Below are 24873 nucleotides of genomic sequence, written 5' to 3' on the forward strand. Positions count from 1 at the left end.
TTGCACATTTAAGTGCCAATATTCAGCACTTAACTGCCTAAGGGGTCCTTTTACCAAGCTGCAGTAAACATGTGTTTTTGACACGCACTGAAGCCCCCTTTTACTGCAGCGGGTAAAAGGCTGTATTTTTTTTTTTTAAGAAATGGACATGTGCAAGTGAATCACTTGCCACGTGGCCATTTTTTTTAGGGGGGGGGGGGCACTTACCGTCAGCCATTGAGGTGGCGGTAAGGGCTCCCGTGTTCACCAGATGGTAACCGGGCAGCGCGTGGCACTGCCTGAGTACCGCCAGATAAACACTGGTGCTACAAAAATAAAAACATTTTGTAGCACCGGAACCTGGAATTGGCAAATGCTAGGGGTGGGAATTACTATTGGGCTGCTGCAGTAGCCTAGTGATAGTTCAGGATTAGTGAGCGGTAAGCCTGCATTGGGCTTACTACCACTTCATAAAAGACCCCCTAAGTTAACTAGACAAATCGTACTATATAGAACTAAGTCCTATCTTTGTCCACTTTCACTTAGGCAGTTAAGTGCTGAAACCTGGATATTGGTGCCCGGATAATCTTAAGGAACTTTAGTTTGCGTACTCCTATTCCATTAGCAACTTAATTAACAATTCAGTAATACTAAATGCAGCAAGATGGGGGCTATCCAGTCTTTTTCATTAAGTGTCACATGTTTGATTATCTCCCAGTTGGTGAGAGCTAATATATGTGTACTCTATGCAAAGAGCTCCTTGCACTCAGGGAATACGTCCAATCCCTGGAGGCTAGAGTAGCAGAATTGGAGGGGCTGAGGCAGACATAAAGGTATATGTAGAGACCTAGAGAAGTCCTATCTCCAGTCTGGCAACCTTTGTGCTGCCATGGAGAAGAAAGATCACTTGAAAGGAGAGCATTACCTTGGTATGGCAGGAAGTGATTCTGTAACCATGTTCTGCCCTCCAGAGGATTCAATATCCTGTCACACTAAGAATGGTTGACATTATGCTTATGTTGCTGTTTCATACCATGAACATTTATACTGTATGCTGCTGGCATGTAAAATTTATGTGCCTGTTATGACCTGTTGATATTTTAGATGTTTATGTTTCTAAAATGGATGCACTTGCCACATGTAACTGGTATATACATGTCCCAACCTGGACATCTCAATTCCGATTTGTACATCCTTTCTAACATTCTGCTATTTACCTCTGGAATTTGTACCAGTGTTCAAAGCAGAAGTATAAATAGATGCATATACATATACGTAGTAAGATATTTCATTGCATTGTAGGAAGAGTATTAGTACCATATCTACTTGTGATAGAGTACCTGGATTAAGCCTGGTTTTCTTTATTTGCACTCCCTCACTGGGTCACCAGCCTGGGTTTCCTTATTTACACTCCTTCGCTGGGCCACCTGAATGGAGCAGAGCTAGTTGGCTTAGCCAGGAGAGCAGGACTCAGTCAAAGTTAAGCCTTAGAATGGGAACAGAACAGGGAGGCCCTGAGTAATGATTAAGGGATCCTGCAAGGGTGTTCCAAGTGGGTTCACAGATGGGATCCAAGGAACGCAGAAGCCACCGTCCACCTATAACTCCACAGCCTTTTTATAAGACTGCTAAGATAGGGCATTTTTCCTTGGCCTTGTGTTCTAATTCTTGAGTTTGGATAATTGTGAAGACAAAAGTAGTGCTTATAGAGACTGTGTTGCCCCGTTGAGGACAAGCAGGGATGGATCCGGGCTAACTAGCACATAGGACTCCCCTCCCTCTCTATGGCTGCAACTGCCAAGTACAGAATTTTACTATCCATCACACAAGGAATGCAATATACATGCAACTGGGCAAGTATTTTAAATTTATACAAGTACACCTAAAACATCAAGTGTTATAGAGTGTTGACATGAGCATTAATAAATGGTAAAAAAACAGGGTTTCAACAGAGTTTATAAATAGATTTATCATGTTCTTGAAAAATACAACCACAGGACTGAACAGGTAGGCTGCTACATAAAGCCGCCTTGATAATGAGAAGGGAGCCCCCTGACCCCAAGACTTTGATCCCCTTAGGCCCACATGGGGATCCAACCCTGGGGACAGGCTGCAGGAACATTACTTGAACATAGGGAGACTTTTGCTTTTACTGTATCCAGTTTGTGAAGTGAACAGGCTTTCACATACTGATAAATACAAATAAAGTGTTTGTGTTTCATTTTCACCTCTCTGTGTGACTGTGTTTGTTGAGATACCAAAAGACCATCAAATGGGAATAAGTGCAAGTCAAACCAAAAAATTGCTTAAACACACCAACCAAACTGGTTTGAAAAATTGAGTGGATCATTTTAATCCTATATTGGAAGAAAAGACCTCAGCAGTTGCATGCTCACCAACTAAGTCTATATATCTTTAGCCAATTGTATGGTGGCTATATCAAGACCCCTCTCCTCAGGTCACTTCACTGGCTTCCAATCAGATACCACATTCAGTTCAAGCTTCTCCTTCTTACCTACAAATGCACTCAGTCTGCTGCCCCTCACTACCTCTCTACCCTCATCTCCCCTTACGTTCCCGCCCGAAACCTCCTTTCACAGGACAAATCCCTCCTCTCATTACCCTTCTCCACCACCGCCAACTCCAGGCTCCGCTCATTCTGCCTCGCCTCACCCTATGCTTGGAACAACCTTCCCGAGTCCTTACACCAAGCCCCCTCCCTGCCCATCTTCAAGTCTTTGCTTAAAACCCACCTCTTCAATGCTGCATTCGGCATCTAACTCTTACCTTTCAGGAATTCCAGACTGCCCCAATTTGTCTGCCCCTATCGGTCTGACTGTTCACGTGTCCTTTAGATTGTAAGCTCTTTGAGCAGGGATTGTCCTTCTATGTTAAATTGTACAGCGCTGCGTAACCCTAGTAGCGCTTTAGAAATGTTAAGTAGTAGTAGTAGTACTTTATCATTCATCGGTCTAAAAAAAACCTCAACATTTTTAATACTATGCTTAATTTCATGATTGTAATTAGAACATTCTCTTTCTTCAAACATTGAGCTCAAGCTTATTTGTTTGGTAAATATTTCTGATTTATATGATCTTGTGATTGTATTTGAATGTTGTATAACTCACTTAGATTTTATTTGGACATAAGAGGGCTATAAATGTTGGGAATTGAATGGAAACTTATGTGTACCAAATTAAAAAATAAGTTATCCTAAAATTAGCTGTCTTTGAACATCACGGAGTATATCCTTTGTCCCTAATTCCAAAGATGGCCTGCTATTTCACCCTCAGGCTTTTTCGGGGGACAACCTCAAGGCAACTGACATTGCTATTCACTAACTATTATCACATGTTATCCAATAAACCTATTAATTCAAATAACCTTTTGATTAGTGTTCATAATGTTCTTTCATTGAATACATCATTGAATACATTCAGTATTATCATGTTGTGACATGCTTTTAAACTACAGTTCTTTAATGCATATGAAGTCAGGCCACAACCATATGACCTACAATTATTCGATTAACAAATCTTTTCTATTAAACAGTGCTAACATGAAATAATGCCGTCTACTACAAAATTAATATTGATAAAAACTTTTACCAAGATCACTTTCAAACACCAGCTTCACCTTATAATTTTACTAAAAAGGGACACCAGCAAAATGAATTGTATAAACACAGAGTCTAGCAACCAGAGGAAGTGATAATACCATCCACGATAAAAAGTCAACATCACTTCAAAGAATGTGCTTACCATTGTAATACAATTCCTACAAAATGTTGCAAATCATATCCACTGCAATGGTGTCTTTTTTTATTTTTCAGGATGATGCTACTGCATCTAAGGCTGGCACTTCCATTTATACCCATATACTAAATTTAAATAAATGTAATGATGTCATCTGAACCGCGCTTTGCTTAAGTGCTTTAATTTATCAACATTTAAGTTATTCTGTTTAAAATATACCGCAATTTTGCTTTTGCTTAAGCAATAAATTATTAAGAAAGTAAATAATTTTTCATTCGATTTTAACATGGGTTTTGTCCTAAAAATAATTCTGATGCCACCCGCTAAAATATGATAATCAGGTGAATTTTCGAAAGAGAAGGGCGCCCATCTTCTGACAGAAATTGGGAGATGGGCGTCCTTCTCGCAAGGTCGCCCAAATCGGCATAATCGAAAGCCGATTTTGGGCGGTGTCAACTGCTTTCCGTCGCGGGGACAACCAAAGTTCACGGGGCGTGTCGGAAGCGCAGCAAAGGCGGGACTGGGGCGTGCATAACACATGGGCGTCCTCGACCCATAATGGAAAAAAGAAGGGCATCCCTGACAAGCACTTGGGCGACTTTACTTGGTCCTTTTTTTGTTACGACCAAGCCCAAAAAAGGTGCCTGAACTGACCAGATGACCACCGGAGGGAATCAGGGATGACCTCCCCTTACTCCCCCAGTGGTCACTAACCCCCTCCCACCCTCAAAAAAACTTTTAAAAATATTTTTTGCCAGCCTCAAATGTCATACCCAGCTCCATGACAGCAGTATGCAGGTCTCTGGAGCAGTTGTAGTGGGTGCAGTGCACTTCAGGCAGGCGGACCCAGGCCCATCCCTCCCCTATCTGTTACACTTGTGGTGGTAAATGTGAGCCCTTCAAAACCCACCAGAAACCCACTGTACCCACATGTAGGTGCCCCTCTTCACCTCTTAGGGCTATGGTAGTGGTGTACAGTTGTGGGGAGTGGGTTTTGGAGGGCTCAGCACACAAGGTCAGGTAGCTATTCACCTGGGACCTTTTTCTGTAGTCCACTGCAGTGTCCCCTAGAGTGCCCAGTTGGTGTCTTGGCATGTTAGGGGGACCAGTGCACTATGACTGCTGGCTCCTCCCATGACCAAATGGCTTGGATTTGGTCGTTTCTGAGATGGGCGTCCTCAGTTTCCATTATCGCCGAAAATCGGGGATGACCATCTCTAAGGTCGACCTAAATTTCTCGATTTGGGCATCCCCGGCCGTATTATCGAAACAAAAGATGGATGCCCATCTTGTTTCTATAATACGGGTTTCCCCGCCCCTTCACCGGGACGTCCTCAGGAAAACTTGGGCCCCCTTTCGATTATGCCCCTCCATGGTCACCTCCCCTAATGTGTCAACCTTCTCAATGGCAAAAACCTTCAAATCCTCAAATGTATGTCCCTTAGCCAAACAGTGTGCTACCAATGGTGCTTCAAGCCTATTTCTTTTTATACTGGACTTCTGTTCACCCATCCCGGTGCCTAAAGATCTAATAGTTTTGCCCACGTACAACTTAGAACACATATATTGTAATATATATATATATATATATATATATATATATATATATATATATATATATATATACACACACACACAACATAATTTGACTTAACAGTTGGTAAAATCTCTAAGCTTATAAATTCTGCTATCCTGTGGATTTATAAACTCCTTCAACTAAATAGTGATGTTACAAACTTGACAGACCCCTCATTTGAAACAGCCTGCAAGCTCTCTGTCCTCTAAAGTTCTAATTTTTTTTTTTTTTTTTTTAATAATAGTACATTTGTTTTGGGGTTATTTGGAAAAATGTTGGGAGGGGATCCCATTTTTTCCAGACACCGTGTAGAATACTAGGGTAACAGGTGAAATACACACTTATAATTTAGATGCACTTATGCCATTCATAGACCTGGTACAAGTGCATGCACCACAATGCTAGAGATACACATGTAATGTATAGTATTGTATAAGTTTTATGTGTTTAATGTCAGCCCCACCTATACTCTACCTATGCATATCCTACCTGTAAAATATTCCTTGTGTAAGATACTTGTGTAGTTTGTCATTGCCATGTGTATGTGTATACATGTGCCCATATATGCCTGTATTCTAATCATTTCCATGCATATTTGGCACATAAAGATTGGCTGCAACCTTAATAGAATTACCCCCATTGAGGGAGAACAATTTTCACAGCCAAGTTACACGTGTGAATAGCTCTGGAATGTGTCATCTTCAAATCATGCAACATGTCCTTGTTGGTTTTAAGTTACTGGAATGCAGTGTGCCACCGCTAATGGTATCATTTATTTTAAAAGGCGGATTTTAATTTATGTATCTACAGATTCCATATGTGTACCAGGCTTTGATCCGAATTTAAGTATGATGACTGGGATATCTCCAATTAACCCCATGATGGCAGGCATAAGTATAGTACCACCACCGCCAGTAGGACTACCCATCATCAAAGAGATCATTCACTGCAAAAGCAGCACTCTCTTTCCTCCCAACCCAAGTAAGTGAAACTATGAATATTTTTATATCCATTGAATAAATTATTTGATAAATCGTTTACTTTTAACATTTTTATCTTATATTTGATCTTGAATGAGATATCCCTTAGAATATGATCATCTTCACAGATGCAGCCATGTATGTGCACCCCCCCCCCCCACACACACACACAGAAGAATTCATATTGTAAGGCAGGTAACTGAAATGTAATAATATGATTAATCTTTCCACGGATATATCTTGTTTACTAGATGTATTTCTTTGAAGGTGTTCTGTTTAATTTACCATAATAGAAATGGGAACGAAATCCAGTATGGAATATTGGAATAGATTGTTATCTCTTGTGACCATCTTTAAGTGCTTAATAATCAGGTTTTTTAAATTCATTCTAATCAGTGTTGGTTTATACCTGGTATTTTCAGAAGATTGCTTCTGTAATGTGCATATAAACGAGGGAAAATGTCATCACAGTGTTCAAATTTATTTTTTATGTGGCCTGCAAAAAAATTTAATAGTCTCTTCATTTAAATGTAAATAATAAAACTGTTCCTGGTCTTTCACAGCCAAATAAGTACTTGCATGCTGTTAGGTTATGCTTCCTGTGTTCTGGCATTCTGTTCTATTATCTGGCAACAAGACAGAGTAGATAACCAGCAGAGGTTTTTCATCAACTTGTCATTTCATCCTGTTTTTCACATTGCGTGTATTTTTTTTATTTTAGTTTGCTGTGTTTCAGTGCAATGAAATAGAAATTAAATTATGCTAACATTTGTCTCTGTTTATGTACTGTACACAGTAGGCACTGTGAGGGTAATTTCCAAAGCCATTTTGGCTGGTGGAGCAGTGCTTTTCCCATGGAAATGAGCTTTTGTAAAATTGTTCTTTCTCTATGTGGGTAAAGGTTGTCTATCGTAATTTACCTGCTGTTAGAGGAGGTGATATCGAGAGTGAGGTTGGGAATGGGGATGCACACATTTGAAAATTGAAATACGCTTGTGTATTTTAACTCGGAAAACCTATATACTCCAAATAGCAGGTGTAAATACATGTGCATACTGTCGTTCTCCTGGGGCAGGCAAATGGTCCATCTAACCCAGAATCCTGCTTCCAACAATGGCTAATTCTTTAAATTAGTCACCTTATTTTCTAACTCCTCTTACTCTCTTACTTATCTATATGTTTCATCTTTGCCTATACCCTACACTGTCAATTACAATGTTCTATTACATATTGTGTTGACATTGTAGGTAGTATACTATGCCAAACTTTGTATTGTTATTTGAATATTTTTACTGCTGTAACTGTCTATTGCACATGTTTGATTTATCCTTACTGTATACTGCCTTGAGTGAATTCCTTCAAAAAATGGTAAATAAATCCTAATAATAAAACTACACCTAAAGTTAGGCATAGTTTATAGAATATGCTCACGCGCTGCTCATGCAACTAAAATGTAGGCTTACCAATTTAGGCCACCTAAAACCAGGCCTAAATACCTGTACCTAAGTTAGGCGCAGATCGGGTGTATTCCATAATATTGTGCATAGTTTTTTTGAAACACCCACAAACTGCCCATTCCACACCCATAGCCACTCCCCCTTTCCAACTGCACACATTAGAATTTACACGCACTGCGTTGTAGAATATGCCTAGAAAGTTGTGCGTGTACATGTGGCCAAATTAGCGCATACAAGTTAAGGCGCAATGTATTGAATTTGGGGGATAGTGACAAGTATGTGGTTATTTTGCACCAGTACGGGCAGTTATAAAATGACCCACAGTATGTGTGTAAAGTGAACGGTCAAAATTCATGCAATAAAGGCTTTAAAATCAGGCCCAGAGATTAACTGGGTAGATTCTCAGTAGGGCACCTACATGTGTGTTTTCAAACCTGCACAAAATTAGGCACTATTCTATGAAGGGTGCTCATTCCAGAGCGCCCTGTATAGAATAACGCTGAATGCTGATTTTTCCCGGCGCCTATTTTTTGACACCATTTACTGAATCCAGTCCTCAATGGATTAGCTATTTTTAATTGGATCTATGTTAATAAATCTTTTTATTTTCTTGGTAGACTACAAAAGAGACCTCTACCAAAAAATACAAAGCTTTATTAATGTACATACAGTTGAGACTCCTGATTCAGGCCTACTGGTTGAAACAGTGGCTGTCTTGGATGATAATAAATATTTGAACCTTTAGAGTATCGTCTTGGAATTTTTTCGTCCCCTTTGCTGTTTCTGTGTCTATTTGGGTTTGTTCTTCTGTGTGCTCATTAGCTTTATTTTTACCTGCATGAAGGGCACCTACAGTAAATCTTTGGACACTTATCCTATTGCTTTAATGGAAAGTAATGTTTCGTAGGCTGCTAGTTGATCTTGCTGAATATACTGAATGAAAAGTCAAAAAAGAAAAGGAGAAATACTTTAGTTCTATATTTTTGCTTCTATGTAGATCTTCCACCACCTTCGACCAGAGAAAGACCTCCTGGATGTAAAACGGTGTTTGTTGGGGGACTACCAGAAAATGCTACAGAGGAAATTATTCAAGAAGTATTTGAGCAATGTGGCGATATTACAGCAATTCGGAAAAGCAAGAAGAATTTCTGTCACATCCGTTTTTCAGAGGAGTTTATGGTTGATAAAGCCATTTACCTTTCTGGTACTTTCAGTTTATTTATTTTGAAAATGTATGCCCCCGCCTACATCCTAGGTGGTTTCCAGATATACCTACACAATATTTTAAAAAGTTTACAAACCTCTTAAGGATATTCTAGGAGCCTTTCCACTAGTAAATAACGGTATTAACACATGTAGATCACATACACGTGTAAATGATGATTATCAGAAAGATGCTATTTATACATGAAGATCCATACCATACTATACTGAGATTTTAAGGGGGTATAGTTTGGGCATGGTGTGGATGGCTTGGGCAGACCAAAGATCTTGGTAAGATGGGCAATATGGGGGCGGCCAAGACTATAAGTAGGCGCCCCCTTTGGGTGCTGCAATGCCACACAGTGAGAGCCTATTCTGTAACTGCATCTGGGCACCCTGAGTGTAAACCGGCATCGGCACACCTTACGTTTACACAGCCACAGTAGCATTAACCATAGACCTAGTGTATCTGTGGCTGCCTAAATGCGGCAAGGGTGCACTTAAATTACAGTATTCTGTAAATTGCATGTATAAGTGAGAGACATGCCTGTGTCCCGTCCATGTGAACGCCTCCCTTGCATTTTATGTGCTGTGCCACTTACATGTGCTCTTATATAATCATGCTTAGTTGCTTTGCTAGCACTTTACATAAATATAGAATTTCTGTAGATCAACGTGCAAGGAGCACCCTGTTATATAATTGCTTGTTATAAATTTATGGGGGAAAACTTTTCCCATTAGGTTTTTTTAAAAGTGCACATTTTGACCAGCGGTAGATGGAGAATAAAGGGATATTTAATCTTATATTGTTTAGATAGAACATAGAAATTGGAATAGAGATGTCCAGATCAGGACATGAGACATTCTAGTAATTTAGGAAAGAATGTGCTGGAAACAGAAGCAACCATTTATATGTGTCAGCATCTAAAACATCAATAGAGGCACCATACTTGTGGCAATATACATGTCTAGGTATCGGCACTTACATGTGCAAGTTGGTATTTCAGAATCTAGACAGGTATGTGCCATTTTGTGTATGTGTATGTCGGCCATTTTGGAATCCTGTATGTCAAAATGCTTCCAATCAAGCACAGAAACCAAGGAGGGAAGAGGGGAGGATACTGTACGATTAAGGGGGCAACCTCCTCTAATTCCTCTGACAGATCACTGCCCAAAATAAGCAGCTGGGAAAACTGATCAATTCTGCTTGTTCATCCACACCAGCAATAATATCTAGCAAGCCTCGTGACAGTTCATTAAGACCCTGCCATTCATTGCAGGATTGTTTTGTATTACTCTGTCATCTTTGTATGAGCACATGTAGTATACTCCTGCGCCCAAAAAAGTCATTGTGCCAAAGAGAAAGCAAGAGAATGATTTAAATTCACAGGGGTCACAAATTTCAAGCTGATCTTTATATCCTGTTTTTTTTTTGCATTGAAAATATATTCTGAGAGTGAACACACCACTAAGTAATACTTTCAGACCTGATGATACCCCTTAGAAGTCAGACGATGGGCAGGAATAAATATAGTAAATGAAATGGAAAAAAAACCAACCAATATTTCCTTTACCATGTAGAGTACTTTATGGAGATAATTTTATAATAGGGAGCCTTTGTGAGAAGTCCAAAAAGATATCTATTTTAAGCCTTGTTTAAAAAGGCAATGAAGGCACCTACTTGCCTTTATGAAATTGGCTCCCAGATTCAGCCCAAAAAGTGTACAAATACTGGTGCATAAATTTGCACCTGCTCCAACGAAGGTATAAATGGATGCATGTACTCCATCCAACTCTTTATGAAATACATGCGTTCATTGTGACGAGTCTGCTGCACCCAAACTAGGCTCCCAGGAACACACATACACAGATCACATGAAAGCAGGTGCACACTTTCCATGCCTATAATTGTACATGGATATGTGGTTGTGCAGTTTTATAAAATCTCTATTCTGCATGTGAAACAGGCTCTACACATGGAAAAAGCTTCATAAAATTACCCTCTATAAGCAAAATGGGAAGTTAATACTTTTGTGATTTGTTTTTGATTGGCAAAGGTAAAATATTTGCAAAATGTTTCCCATTGTTATTGCATAAAGGATTTCAAATGAGCAAGCTCTTCTGGGTACTCTGTGTTAATAGCTAGTTTTATATTTAAGAGTGTAGGAGCTCTGTCGAGCAGGGACTGTCTCTTCATGTTCAAGTGTACAGCGCTGCGTACGTCTAGTAGCGCTTTAGAAATGATAAGTAGTAGTAGTAGTAGATTTTTTAAAAGTTATTATAACTATACTTGAATGACATACATTTCAACTCCTGTATAGGGGATGTGTAGCCCCAAATCTTTGTTTATTTTTGTTTCCTATGTCATTCATGAGAATTTTTGTTTTGTTCCGTTCATTTAAAAAAAAATTTCTTTATGGGAACAACAAGTGTGCATGTTTTGCAAATTGCATATACTCTTTCAGAAGTGTGTGCACTATTTACTACACAGGAGAAAACCCCACATTTTGAGAGGGGTTTTTTCCTGGAATTTCAGGCAAAATGACGTAAAACTGCATGGGAAATGTTTCATAACAGATGCACAACCCTGCTCCAGTATTGCATATGTAACTGTATGTAATGTGTAAACTGCTTTGGTTGTACCTCAGAAAGGCGGTATATTGATAATCTAACACAAAAATAACACTTAAACACCCTCAGATTAACGTTCAGAGTCAGTTCACTTTGGGTGTCCTCAGTCAGTCAGCATTTAACAGTTTTGAATAAACACCACTGAGCTTAATTTTGCCAGCGTTGAGTGTGCTAACATATACTATAAATGCCTGTTCACACAGTATTAATCTCATATCTAATGGTCAAAGTTAATGATATGCAAATGAGGCAGTGTGTGAAGTGCATGCATTCTTTACAGTACTCATGGACATTTTCACAGACGTTTAACAATATCTTCCTGACATCTATATACATTTTTTGCATTAATGTATCTGTAAAGCCTTTTGTGCTTTTACTTTTCCATGACACTGATGTAGTTTTGAAGCTGATTATCTCACCCTAGTATTTGGATTAAAATAAGTTAATTTTTTTTATTTTATTTAGATTTTGCTCACACCTTTTTCAGTAGTAGCTCAAGGTGAGTTACATTCAGGTACACTGGATATTTCTCTGTCACTGAAGGGCTCACAATCTAATTTTGTACCTGAGGCAATGGATGGTTAAGTGACTTGCCCAAGATCACAAGGGACAACAGTGGGATTTGAACTGGCCACCTCTTGATGTCAAGACTGGTGCTCTAACCACTAGGCCACTCTTCCTCTGCAATTTACGCTTAGGAAAACGTAAACATATATTGGCTTCCTAAGTTTGTGATTCCGCATCTAATTTTAACTTCTTTGGGTTAGAGTAGCTCCTCTCCCCTCTGGCATAGCACTGTAGAACTTGATGGCCCTTCTCCTCCACTGCTAACTCCAGACTCTGTTCCTTTTATCTTGCTGCCTTATATGCCAGGAATAAACTTGTAAGCTAAAAGCCCATCTCTTTATGAGGCTGCATCAAGTATCTTTTTATTTGATATACCGCTAATGAAACATATCATCATAGCAGTTTACAAAGTCAGTAAATGGAGAGTCACAGTTGGGAAAGGAACTACAATATATATAGTACAGCCAAAGAAGAAATCGGGAAAAGTGTAGGTTGGGGAAGGGAGGAGAGACCCTAGAAGGGTTATTCCAATATTGGAATAAGGAAACATGGAGTCTAACAGTCTATCCAGCTTATTTTCGAAAGAGAAAAACGCCTATAGTGCGACCTAAATCGGGAGATAGACGTTTGTCTCACAAAGGCGCCCAAATTGGTATAATCGAAAGCCGATTTTGGGCGTTTCCAACTGCACTCCGTCGCGGAAACGAATAAAGTTGATGGGGGCGTGTCAGAGGCATGGTGGAGGCGGAACTAGGGTGTGGTTATCAGCCGAGGAGAGATGGGCATCTTTAGCTGATAATCGAAAAAAAAGACATTTTTACCATGATTTTGGGTCACTTTGTTTGGATCCTTTTTTTTCACGAACAAGTCCCAAAAAAGTGCTCCAACTGCCCAGATGACCACTGGAGGGAATCGGGGATGACCTCTCCGGACTCCCTCAGTGGTCACTAACCTCCTCCCACCAAAAATACCCCACTTTAAAAACTTTTTTTCCAGCCTGTATGCCAGCCTCAAATGCCGTACCCACCTCCATGACAGCAAAATGTGTTCGATCCTGTCACAGCCTTTCCCTGGGTCAGATGTGGCTCTCGGGTGTAGTACAGGGTCACATCAGCATTGCATTGTGGTGGGTGTAGGGTATTGGGCTCCGTGATTTCATTAGCTTGTGTTACAGTCTCACGATGTTGGTAGTTGGTAGGCTCTTCTCCCATGGTGCTTTTCCCCCTGCCTACTGGGTCAGAGTGTGCCCTGTTGTGTTTCCTGTTGTAGTCCATGCGGTAGTGGCCATTTTTGTAAGCCAGTTTTAGTTCCCTTTCCTGTGTTAGCCACGTTAGACAACTTAGTTCTTACCTTGAATGTGGCTGAAAGAGAGCATTGTACAGCATTCTGCCAGCTCTGACCTACTGCTCATCTCAGTACCAGGGAGACTCGTTGCCAGTGGGGTACAACCTCTGATCTGCAGTTAACTGTGAGTAAAGGCGGTTATTCCAATAAAGGACGTTTTCGGAGAGATTAGTCTTCAGGTGTCAACTTGTGTGCCAATGTTATATAGCAGCAACCAGTCCTAGAGGCCTGCGTGTATGCAGGTCCCTGGAGCACTTTTAGTGGGTACCGCAGTGCACTTCAGCCAGGTGGCCCCAGGCCCATCCCCCCCCCACCTGTAACACTTGTGCAGGTAAATGGGAGGCCTCCAAAACCCACTGTACCCACATGTAGGTGCCCCCTTCACCCCTAAGAGCTATGGTAGTGTTGTACATTTGTGGGTAGTGGGTTTTGGGGGAGGGGGTTGGGAGCTCAGCACCCGTGGTAAGGGAGGTATGCATGTGGGAACTTTTTCTGAAGTCCACCGCACTGACCTAGGGTGCCCAGTTGGTCCTGGCATATCAGGGGGGGCGAGTGTACTACAAATCGTGGCCCCTCCCACGACCAAATGGCTCGGATTAGGACGTTTTTGAGCTGGGCGTTTTTAGTTTCCATTATCGCTAAAAAAAACAAACGCCCAGCTCAAAAACGTCCATTTTTTCGAAAATACGGTTCGGCCCGCCCCTTCACGGACCCGCTCTTGGAGATAAACGCCCATGGAGATAGGCGTTTCCATTCGATTATGCCCCTCTATATGTCTGGAATATGCCTCTTCAGAGGTAAAGCCCGATAACAAATGATGAAGGCTCTAGAGATCAGCTAGGAGGCCCATATATATGACTAAATAAATGGATTTTAAAGGCTACTCTGAGCTCTTCATGGGAATGCAGTAATCACAGCCCTGTGGAAGCGCATTCCAAAGTGCAAGGCCAGCAACCGAGAACATTGATTTACAAAAAATAGCCAGGGTCACTGACTATACAGTAGGAACAATAAATAGATGTTGTTCCGAGGAGCAGAGTGTCCGGGTTGCAGAACAGGGTAGCAAATATTATAACAAGATATGGGGTTGACCAGCATGGAATGTTTTGTGAACCAATGTTAATATTTTATATTGAATCCATATACATACAGGAAGCCAATGTTCCTGTCTGAGGAGAAGGGTGTCATAATCGTATTTCCGCCCGCCAGTGACCAGTTTAACTGCTACATTTTGTATCACCTGAAGGCGCCAGATTTCCTGTTGGTGTAGTAGTAGTAGTAGTAGTAGCAAAAAGAGTTCATGCATTCTATTAAGTCTTCTCATTTTTACCAGCTGCTCAGCTATACACTCCCTTCCTTTCCCTCAATGATCCTCTGTGCTTGTCCCATGCTTTTCTGAATTCTGATACTGTACTTATCCCCATCACCTCCACTTGAAGGCTCCCCCCTTCCCTCCTTGGTTTCTGTGCTTGATTGGAAGCATTTAGACATACAGGATTCCAAAATGGCCGACATACACATACACAAAATGGCACATACCTGTCTAGATTCTGAAATACCAACTTGCACATGTAAGTGCCGATACCTAGACATGTATATTGCCACATGTATGGTGCCTCTATTGATGTTTTAGATGCTGACACATATAAATGGTTGCTTCTGTTTCCAGCACATTCTTTCCTAAATTACTAGAATGTCTCATGTCCTGATCTGGACATCTCTATTCCAATTTCTATGTTCTATCTAAACAATATGAGATTAAATATCCCTTTATTCTCCATCTACCACTCTTTGTGTAGAAAGAAAAATATTTCCTTATATTACACCTGAGTCTATCCCCTTTCACCTTCATCCTATGACCCTTCTTACTGTTGAAAGAATCCTGCTTCCTATTTATAATTTGGTGGCATTTAAATATCTTTATCATATCTCCCCTTTCCCATCATTCACTCCAGGGTATATAAATCTTTAAATCTGTCTCCTTATGTTGTTGCCTTCTAGACTGATTCCATTCTTTTTGAAGGTATGGTCTCCAGAATTGTACACAATACACCAAATTAAGTCTCCTCAAAGGCTTATGCGTAAACAAATTACTTAGTTTTTCTTGTTGGGCATTCTCCTCCATATATCCCCAAGCATCTTCTGGCTTTTTCCGCCACCGTATCTATCTATTTAACTGCTTTAAATCAGATTCAGTCTTCCCAAGATCTCAGTTTTTTTTTGTTCGCAGAACTTCATCCCTGTACTGTACAACTCCTAATCTAATCTGGTCACTTTTAACCTGCTTCATCCCTACATTAGCTCCAAAGTGGCCTACAACAAGTGAAAATATATACTCAATAGGAGGAAGAACAATCATGTCAGATACTTTTCACAGAGATATTTTTTCAGATTTCCTAAACAGCATATACAATGTTTGAGATTTTATATACATTGGCAAACTATCCAAACCTGCACCACTTGAAAAGCAAAGGAAGTTTCAAGAGCTTTTTTCATAAACACCTGTTTAAGGGCCTCGTTTACAAAGTGGTGGTAAACTCAACATGGGCTTACCACTTGCTAAAAGGGAAGTACTGCCGGGCTAATGCAGCAGTTCCAGCGGTAGTTCCCACCCCCAGCGTGCATCATATCCGGTGCTACAAAAATATTTTTATTTTTGTAGTGCTGGTGTGTACCCAGCGGTTATTGGGCAGTGCTGCACGCTGCCCAGTTACCGTTGGGTTAGCGCAGGAGCCCTTACCTCCACCTCAATGGTTGATGGTAAGTTCTTCTCCCCAAAATGGCCGCGCAGCAAGTGCTTCACTTGTCGCACGGCCATTTCCTGAAAAAAGAAGACCTGCCTTTTATCTGCTGCGAGAAAAGGGGGCCTCATGCATGTCAAAAACACTCACTGACACCAGTGCAGGTCCCCTTTTGTTGCAGCTTTGTAAAAGGGGCCCTAAGAGATGGAAAATGTAATAAAAAGCAGTCAGTGGATCTATAAATATGCCTCTTAGTAGCAAAAGCAACCAGATTGTTGAGATGTTATTGAAGCAAGGGCAAATAAAATCTTAAACACAAAGCAAGATAATTCAAAATCAATACGAGAAATGTATCCCAAATCCATGACCCTATATTTTTAGCATTAAATCTTAGCTGTCAAACTCTAGACTATTCCTCAAATGATTCTAGGTTTCTCCTCATGTTTTCCACACCTTTCAGGGTGTTTGTCCTGTTGCCACTTTTGGTATCCTCCAAGAAAGGAAAACCTTGCCCAATAGTCATTCCACAATTTCACTTACAAAAATGTAGAAAAGAACCCAGGCCAGTGACAGATTGCTTGGAATAAACTCTGTTTACTACTACATTTTGTTTATTCTACCTTACCCTGTTTCTAACCCCATCAGTCACTTTAGGGTCCGTATGATAGGAGCCGAGTTTATTTAATAATTGCCTGTGTGGAATTGTGCCAAAAGCCTTGCAGAAATTCAAGTGCATTACATCTAGCGTTCTTCCTGATCCAACTGTCTGGTGACTTAGTTACAGAAATTTGTCAGATTTTGTCTGGTAAAACTGTGATGCTTCAGATCCTGTAATCCACTGGACTCCAGAAACTTCACTATCCTCTTGTTATTAGTAAAGTTTCCATTCATGTATTTAACATAGAGGTCTGACTAATTCATCCCTTGTTTCTAACCACCTCATTCTTTCCAGTTTTGTGAATAGGAACCACATCTGAGGGGCATAGCCAGACTTTGGCGGGAGGGGGGGTCCAGAGCCCAAGGTGAGGGGGCACATTTTAGCCTCATCCCCCCAGTGCCACCGACCCCCTCCCCGCCATTGCCGACCCCCCTGCTGCCGCCACCATCACCAAATTTGACCCCCCCCCCCCCCGCCACCAACCCTCCCCCGCTGCTGTCACCTACCATTGCTGGCAGGGAACCCCGACCCCCGCCAGCCGAGGTCCTCTTCTTCCTTCGTTCTGTTTCTGAGTCTGCTCACAGAAACAGAACGAAGCCTTGCAGAGATCTGCAAGGCTTCGTTCTGTTTCTGTGAGTCTGACGTCCTTCACGTACAACGTGCAAGACGTCAGACTCAGAAACAGAATGAAGGAAGAAAAGGACCTCGGCTGGCGGGGGTTGGGGGTCCCCTGCCAGCAAAGGTAGGTGACGGCGGGTTGATGGCGGGTGGGGGAAGTTGAGAGGGTCGTCAGCAGGGGATCCAGGGCCAAATCTACAGGGGCCCAGGCCCCCGTGGCCCCACGTAGCTACGCCACTGCATCTGACCATCTTCAGGCCTCCAGAGCCATACTAGACTCTAAGGAGACAGTCAGAAGCTCCAACAGTGCAGCTGCCATAACTTCTTTAATTTGGAGTAAGCACCGTAGTATCATATTAACCCAATTCTGTAATGTCCAAAGCTAAAATGTAGCCAGACTTTTTTTTTCGCAAAAGTAATCCACTTTTAAGTTGAATTCTCAGTGTACTCTAAGTAATTTCTAGATTTCTATCTAGCAAAGAGCATTTTCATAAAATTCTAAGATCAAACATGTTTTTCTATAAGGAACACATAGTATTTAAAGTGAAAAAGGTGCATATAAACAAAATGGATAGTAGAGTTCATTTGGAGATTTTAGAGAATGTAATATATATATAATCGGCTACTTTATGGCACAGAGCTTTATATTCCTTTGATATATCTGATTAAAAAGTCACATTATTTATGGTGACAGCCCCAAAGAAATGGAAGTCTCTACCACAACAGCTGAAACAATTTCAATCAGTACTCACAGTTAGGAAATAGCTAAATGCCTTTTTTTTTAACAGGCCTTTAGATTATTTGAGGCTCTTATGTAGAGCTTTAAAAATTACAAGTTTGTGGTTTTTATATGTTATGTGTTGTATATTAGTTCATTTTATTATGAATGTTCTTATATAAACTGCCTAAAATTGTAGATGATGCAGGATACAATTTTTTAAAATAAATTAATAAATTACACTTGTCAAGAGGAAAAGTCTCTTATCTGAATATAAACTACTGCAGTAGCTCATTTTGTACTTCTTTAATATATTTCCCTCCCTCTCTCTCTCTTCCCCCCACCAACTCTCTTTGAGAGAGGGATATGGTGCCAATTTATATACTGGATATAGGTTAATCCATGGATTATCAGAAATAAGTCGGTTTCTGGCTTCTTACCTTCTTCACTGTGGTGACTGAATTAATATATTTTGATAAGAAGGAAGATAAATACATCGAACAGTCTATAAGCCTCTCTCCAATGTACAGGCTGCATTTCTCCTAAGTATACATTTAGAATTTGTAATCTTCACAAGTCAGTAGTTCATTGTCGTCCATCATAATTCTCATGTGCCAGCCTCTAGAACAGTGGTCTTCACTAATTTTTAAGTTGGGGCTATTTTAGATCCAATGAGCTGAAGAACAGCCAAATATCTTCCCACTGCTGACCAGTGTGTGCCAATGACATCCACTCCACCAGCCCACATTCAAACTGTTTCTTGAAAGTGGGTATTTCCAAATGCATTCTCTTCACCTATTGAGTGTTATTTTATTTTATTTTATTGCATTTGTATCCCACATTTTCCCACCTATTTGCGGGCTCAGTGTGGCTTACAATACATTGCGAATGATGGAAAAACAGTTTGTTACAATTCGATTATGGGTTACATTATGAAGAGTTATGGGAAGAATTTATTAGTTATAAATTGGTGTTTTCCTTAAGCACACTGAAAGAAAATGGATTTCTATCCAGCCTTTAGGTTGTCAGTCTACGGTATCATGTATTTGAAAGCTCCTATATTGAACCCGCAGGTATAATGGTATATTACTGATTCTTTTACCCAGTTGTCAAAGCTTATCTTTGGAAGTCAGTTTTACAGTGGCAGTCACTTCAGTCTACGAAGTCTATGAATTCCAGATCCTAGTTCTCAGGTTCAACTTATATAAACTTTTTTAGGAACAAAGTGGTTTTCTGCATGCACTCAATAGAAATCAAACAAAATAAAACATGGAAAAGAAAATAAGATGATACCTTTTTTATTGGACATAACTTAATACATTTCTTGATTAGCTTTCGAAGGTTGCCCTTCTTCGTCAGATCGGTAATAAGCAAATGTGCTAGCTGACAGTGTATATAAGTGAAAACATTCAAGCATTACTATGATAGTCTGACAGGGTGGGAGGATGGGGGTGGGTCGGAGGTATGCATGGGGACATCAAAGCATATCATTGATATTCTAACAGGATGGGTGTGGGTAGGTGAGGGGAGGGTGATCAACAGAGACATACAGTTTTATGGTTTATAATGGGCTAGGAACCCCAGGTCCTTGTTAAGTCCTTTCTGTTGGGTGTTAAAATATTCAATCATTCTGACTTCAAAGGTCTTACGTTCTTGTATGGTTTTAAAGTTACCTTTCAGTATTCTCACTGTGAAATCACTGATACAGTGTCCTGGTTCTGTGAAGTGCTGTCCCACCGGGGTGGGGGCCCTACTGGCTGTATTGTTCATGTGATGTCTATGTAAATTGAATCTTGTCTTAAGCATCTGGCCTGTTTCTCCAATATAGCATCCTTCTTTACATTTTTTACACTGAATGATATACAGTGGGGGAAATAAGTATTTGATCCCTTGCTGATTTTGTAAGTTTGCCCACTGACAAAGACATGAGCAGCCCATAATTGAAGGGTAGGTTATTGGTAACAGTGAGAGATAGCACATCACAAATTAAATCCGGAAAATCACATTGTGGAAAGTATATGAATTTATTTGCATTCTGCAGAGGGAAATAAGTATTTGATCCCCCACCAACCAGTAAGAGATCTGGCCCCTACAGACCAGGTAGATGCTCCAAATCAACTCGTTACCTGCATGACAGACAGCTGTCGGCAATGGTCACCTGTATGAAAGACACCTGTCCACAGACTCAGTGAATCAGTCAGACTCTAACCTCTACAAAATGGCCAAGAGCAAGGAGCTGTCTAAGGATGTCAGGGACAAGATCATATACCTGCACAAGGCTGGAATGGGCTACAAAACCATCAGTAAGACGCTGGGCGAGAAGGAGACAACTGTTGGTGCCATAGTAAGAAAATGGAAGAAGTACAAAATGACTGTCAATCGACAAAGATCTGGGGCTCCACGCAAAATCTCACCTCGTGGGGGTATCCTTGATCATGAGGAAGGTTAGAAATCAGCCTACAACTACAAGGGGGGAACTTGTCAATGATCTCAAGGCAGCTGGGACCACTGTCACCACGAAAACCATTGGTAACACATTACGACATAACGGATTGCAATCCTGCAGTGCCCGCAAGGTCCCCCTGCTCCGGAAGGCACATGTGACGGCCCGTCTGAAGTTTGCCAGTGAACACCTGGATGATGCCGAGAGTGATTGGGAGAAGGTGCTGTGGTCAGATGAGACAAAAATTGAGCTCTTTGGCATGAACTCAACTCGCCGTGTTTGGAGGAAGAGAAATGCTGCCTATGACCCAAAGAACACCGTCCCCACTGTCAAGCATGGAGGTGGAAATGTTATGTTTTGGGGGTGTTTCTCTGCTAAGGGCACAGGACTACTTCACCGCATCAATGGGAGAATGGATGGGGCCATGTACCGTACAATTCTGAGTGACAACCTCCTTCCCTCCGCCAGGGCCTTAAAAATGGGTCGTGGCTGGGTCTTCCAGCACGACAATGACCCAAAACATACAGCCAAGGCAACAAAGGAGTGGCTCAGGAAGAAGCACATTAGGGTCATGGAGTGGCCTAGCCAGTCACCAGACCTTAATCCCATTGAAAACTTATGGAGGGAGCTGAAGCTGCGAGTTGCCAAGCGACAGCCCAGAACTCTTAATGATTTAGAGATGATCTGCAAAGAGGAGTGGACCAAAATTCCTCCTGACATGTGTGCAAACCTCATCATCAACTACAGAAGACGTCTGACCGCTGTGCTTGCCAACAAGGGTTTTGCCACCAAGTATTAGGTCTTGTTTGCCAGAGGGATTAAATACTTATTTCCCTCTGCAGAATGCAAATAAATTCATATACTTTCCACAATGTGATTTTCTGGATTTAATTTGTGATGTGCTATCTCTCACTGTTACCAATAACCTACCCTTCAATTATGGGCTGCTCATGTCTTTGTCAGTGGGCAAACTTACAAAATCAGCAAGGGATCAAATACTTATTTCCCCCACTGTATACCACATTGGAAGATGAGCAAGTGAAAGATCCCTTTATGTTGAATATCTTTCCTTTGTGGATGACTTTGGGGTCCTGTGAAATATTTTGGCATAGTTTGCAACTGGATAAATTACAGGGAAGTGTGCCCTTCTGTTCCTTTTCAGTCTGTGATGGAAGTTTACTTCTGATTAGCTTGTGTTTTAAATTGGGTGGCTGTCGGAAGGCCAGTACTGGTGGGGATGGGAATATCTCTTTCAGTAATTCATCCTCCTGGAGTATAGGTTGTAGATCTCTTATGATTTTCCTCAGTTTTTCCAGCTCTGGATTGTATGTCACTACAAGCGGGATTCTGTCTGTGGATTTTTTCTTTTTGTACTGTAGCAGATTCTCCCTGGGTGTTTTGAGGGAGGAGGCAATATTCTTGGAGATTATTTTGGGGTTGTAGCCCTTCTGTTTGAAGGATTCAGTCAGGCTTTTAAGGTGTCTGTCTCTGTCCCCTGGGTCAGAGCAGATACGGTGGTATCTTGTGGCTTGGCTGTAAATGATGGATCTTTTTGTATGTGAAGGATGGAAGCTGGAGTTATGGAGGTAGCTGCATCTGTCTGTGGGTTTCTTGTATATGGATGTTTGTATACAGCCATCACTGATTGAGACCGTGGTGTCCAAAAAATTGACTTTTTCTGGGGAGTAGTCAATTTTGAATCTGATTGTAGGATGGTATGTATTGAATGCAGAATAAAATTGTTTCAGAGTTTCTTCACCCTCCGTCCAAATCATAAAAATGTCATTGATGTACCGGTAGTATTTTAGAGGTTTGGGCTGGTGTGTATTCAGAAATGTCTGCATGCACTCAAAATTTCTGCCTATGGGGATATCTGAATTGCAATATAACCAGTCAGTTCTAGCATTTCCCCTTAATTCTCTTGCCTGTAGAAAGGGTAATGGATTTTCATATAGTGCCTTTTTGTGTGGTACAACTGAAACAGAGCTGTTTACCATAGTGTATATTTAGGGCTTATATTCTTAGGTATTTATGAATTGTAGATTTTGATGTTTATCTTACAGATGATTAGGGGTCCTTTGAGGGTTCAAATTCAGTGTTTATCAGTGTTTTCATGCCACAGGTTCTATTGCTGGATACATTTTGCAGTGGAATCAAATAGGTACATTTGTGTCCCTTTAGGCCTCAATGCAGATGAGGCATAAAAACTGAATGAAGGATACAAGAAAAGCCATGGGAGCTCAGTATTTTGCTGACTGCCACCAGCGTTATGCCCGGAAATTCAGTGCCTGGTCATGTGCGGGATTCAGCAATACATTTCTGAGTTTGTGGAAATGGCTATAGCATAGCCGGTTAAGTGCAATATTCAGCACTTAATTGACTATAGGGCACTGCATAAAAATAGGACTGACTTTTATGTGGACCTGTTTATACGGTTAAGTGCTGAACATAAGAATGTTACGTCTGTGGCCGTGACCACCCTCAGACTTACCCTGTTCCTGGGAGTCAGTGGCTGTGCTGGCTTCTGCTTGTCTCTGTGTCTGTCTCTGTCTTAGTTTCTCTCTGGCTCTGGGTGCTGATTGCCCTACTGAACCTCACCTGTGTGGGCTAGGCCTTTTCCAAGATGGCTTCCGCCGACTCCTCTATGCCAGTATCCAAGATGGCTCCCTCTGGGCTGACTTCTCTGTGTGTCAAGCCTCTGTTTGGATGCAAGGTGATTGCTGCAGCTGTGCTTCTGGTGTGGAAGGGCTTTATTAATCACTTAGAGACTACAGCCCGGGCCTTTGCATTTCATCTAAGGGCCCTGGTGTATAGAGTGCTCTGTACACTGTTTCAGTGCTCTGTGTGAGTTTCTATGTTTGACTAGATAGCTTAGGCACCGTGGGGCTTGTTAGCCTGTGTATAGCTTTGCTAGTGCTCTGTGTTTGTTTAGACTAGCCAGCTTAGGCACCGTGTGGCTTGTTAGCCTGTGTATAGCTTTGCTAGTGCTCTGTGTTTGTTCCTAGGGTTAGACTAGCCAGCTTAGGCACCGTGTGGCTTGTTAGCCTGTGTATAGCTTTGCTAGTTCTCTGTGTTTGTTCCTAGGGTTAGACTAGCCAGCTTAGGCACCGTGTGGCTTGTTAGCCTGTGTATAGCTTTGCTAGTGCTCTGTGTTTGTTTCCAGTGCATGACTTGTTAGCTTGGGCACAGCTTTGTTGTTAGCTGATGTATAGCTTTCAAGTCTCCTGAGTGTGCTCTGTGTATGTTTCTTGTGTATGACTGGTTTGCCTGGGTATAGCGTTTCTATTAGCCTAGGTACAGTTTACTAGTCATTGTGTTTAAACCTGCCGACTGCCAGAACCCGGACAGTCCCTGCCTGTCGGCCTTGCCTGCGCCTAGGTGCCAGGGGGCACTCCTGGATCTTCATTCCTGCTGTTCCTGCTTGCAAGTTCCAGTTCCGGGTTTTCCTGTAAGTCCTACCGGCTGCCAGAACCTGAGGGCTCAACCCTCGGGGAAAGGTGGTCAAGCATAGGTGAAGCCTAGGTCCAGTGTGTTCCAGTCCAGCGGGTTTCACTCCTGTATGTTCCAGTCCTGTGGGGCCCTCCAGTGTGTTCCAGTCCAGCGGGCTCCACTCCAGTGCGCACCCGTCCGGTGCGTTCCAGTTCCGTGTATTCTGGTGTAGAACTCCAGTCCGGGGTTCCGGTCCAGTTTCGTCTCATCTCTACCTTGGAGGTGATCTTGCCTGCCACTGCCGCTCCACGGTAGTGGCCCATGGGCTCACGAACCCAGTGCTCCCGGGGAAGAAGCCTGACAGTATGCCAAGGTCCTCGAGCACGCGATAGAATGCAAAGGCCATGAGCCCGGCAAGAACCCCCACCCAGCCGACCCAGCTGGGGTCCAGCTCCGTCATTGTGCTTGATCCTTCTATGACTCTTCGTCAGTATCGTGGGAAACTGTTGTCTCATCCTGTTTTGAGGAAGACCCCTGAAGCGGCAGCTGAGAGAAAACATGTCCGGTGGCTTGGAATCACTGAAAGCCCAGTTTCAGATATGGACCCGTTCATCACGCTCTCAGAGTATCGCCGCAGCCTTGTCCTGAATCCAGCTTTGTGGGATACTCCGGAAGCTGTCGCTGAGAGGAGACGTCTTGGGAATTCCATGCTCTGGGCCCAGCTGGGGTCCAGTCCCATTCAAGCAGCGCGTTCAGCCAAGCTTCAGAGTCCAG

General features: G+C 41.8%; 1 protein-coding gene across 5 annotated transcripts in view; it reads left to right on the top strand.

The window, feature by feature from the left end:
* The window catches only part of ENOX1 (ecto-NOX disulfide-thiol exchanger 1), a 661896-nt gene that overhangs the window by 452343 nt on the left and 184680 nt on the right, over positions 1-24873 (top strand). For all 5 annotated transcript variants that reach the window (XM_030200535.1, XM_030200539.1, XM_030200536.1 and 2 more), the window contains exons 6-7: positions 6121-6291; positions 8745-8951. In XM_030200535.1, the coding sequence (XP_030056395.1) occupies positions 6121-6291; positions 8745-8951 (378 nt within the window). The remainder of the gene's footprint in view (positions 1-6120; positions 6292-8744; positions 8952-24873) is intronic.

Source organism: Microcaecilia unicolor, chromosome 4 (genome assembly GCF_901765095.1).
Source record: "Microcaecilia unicolor chromosome 4, aMicUni1.1, whole genome shotgun sequence".
Lineage (NCBI taxonomy): Eukaryota > Metazoa > Chordata > Amphibia > Gymnophiona > Siphonopidae > Microcaecilia > Microcaecilia unicolor.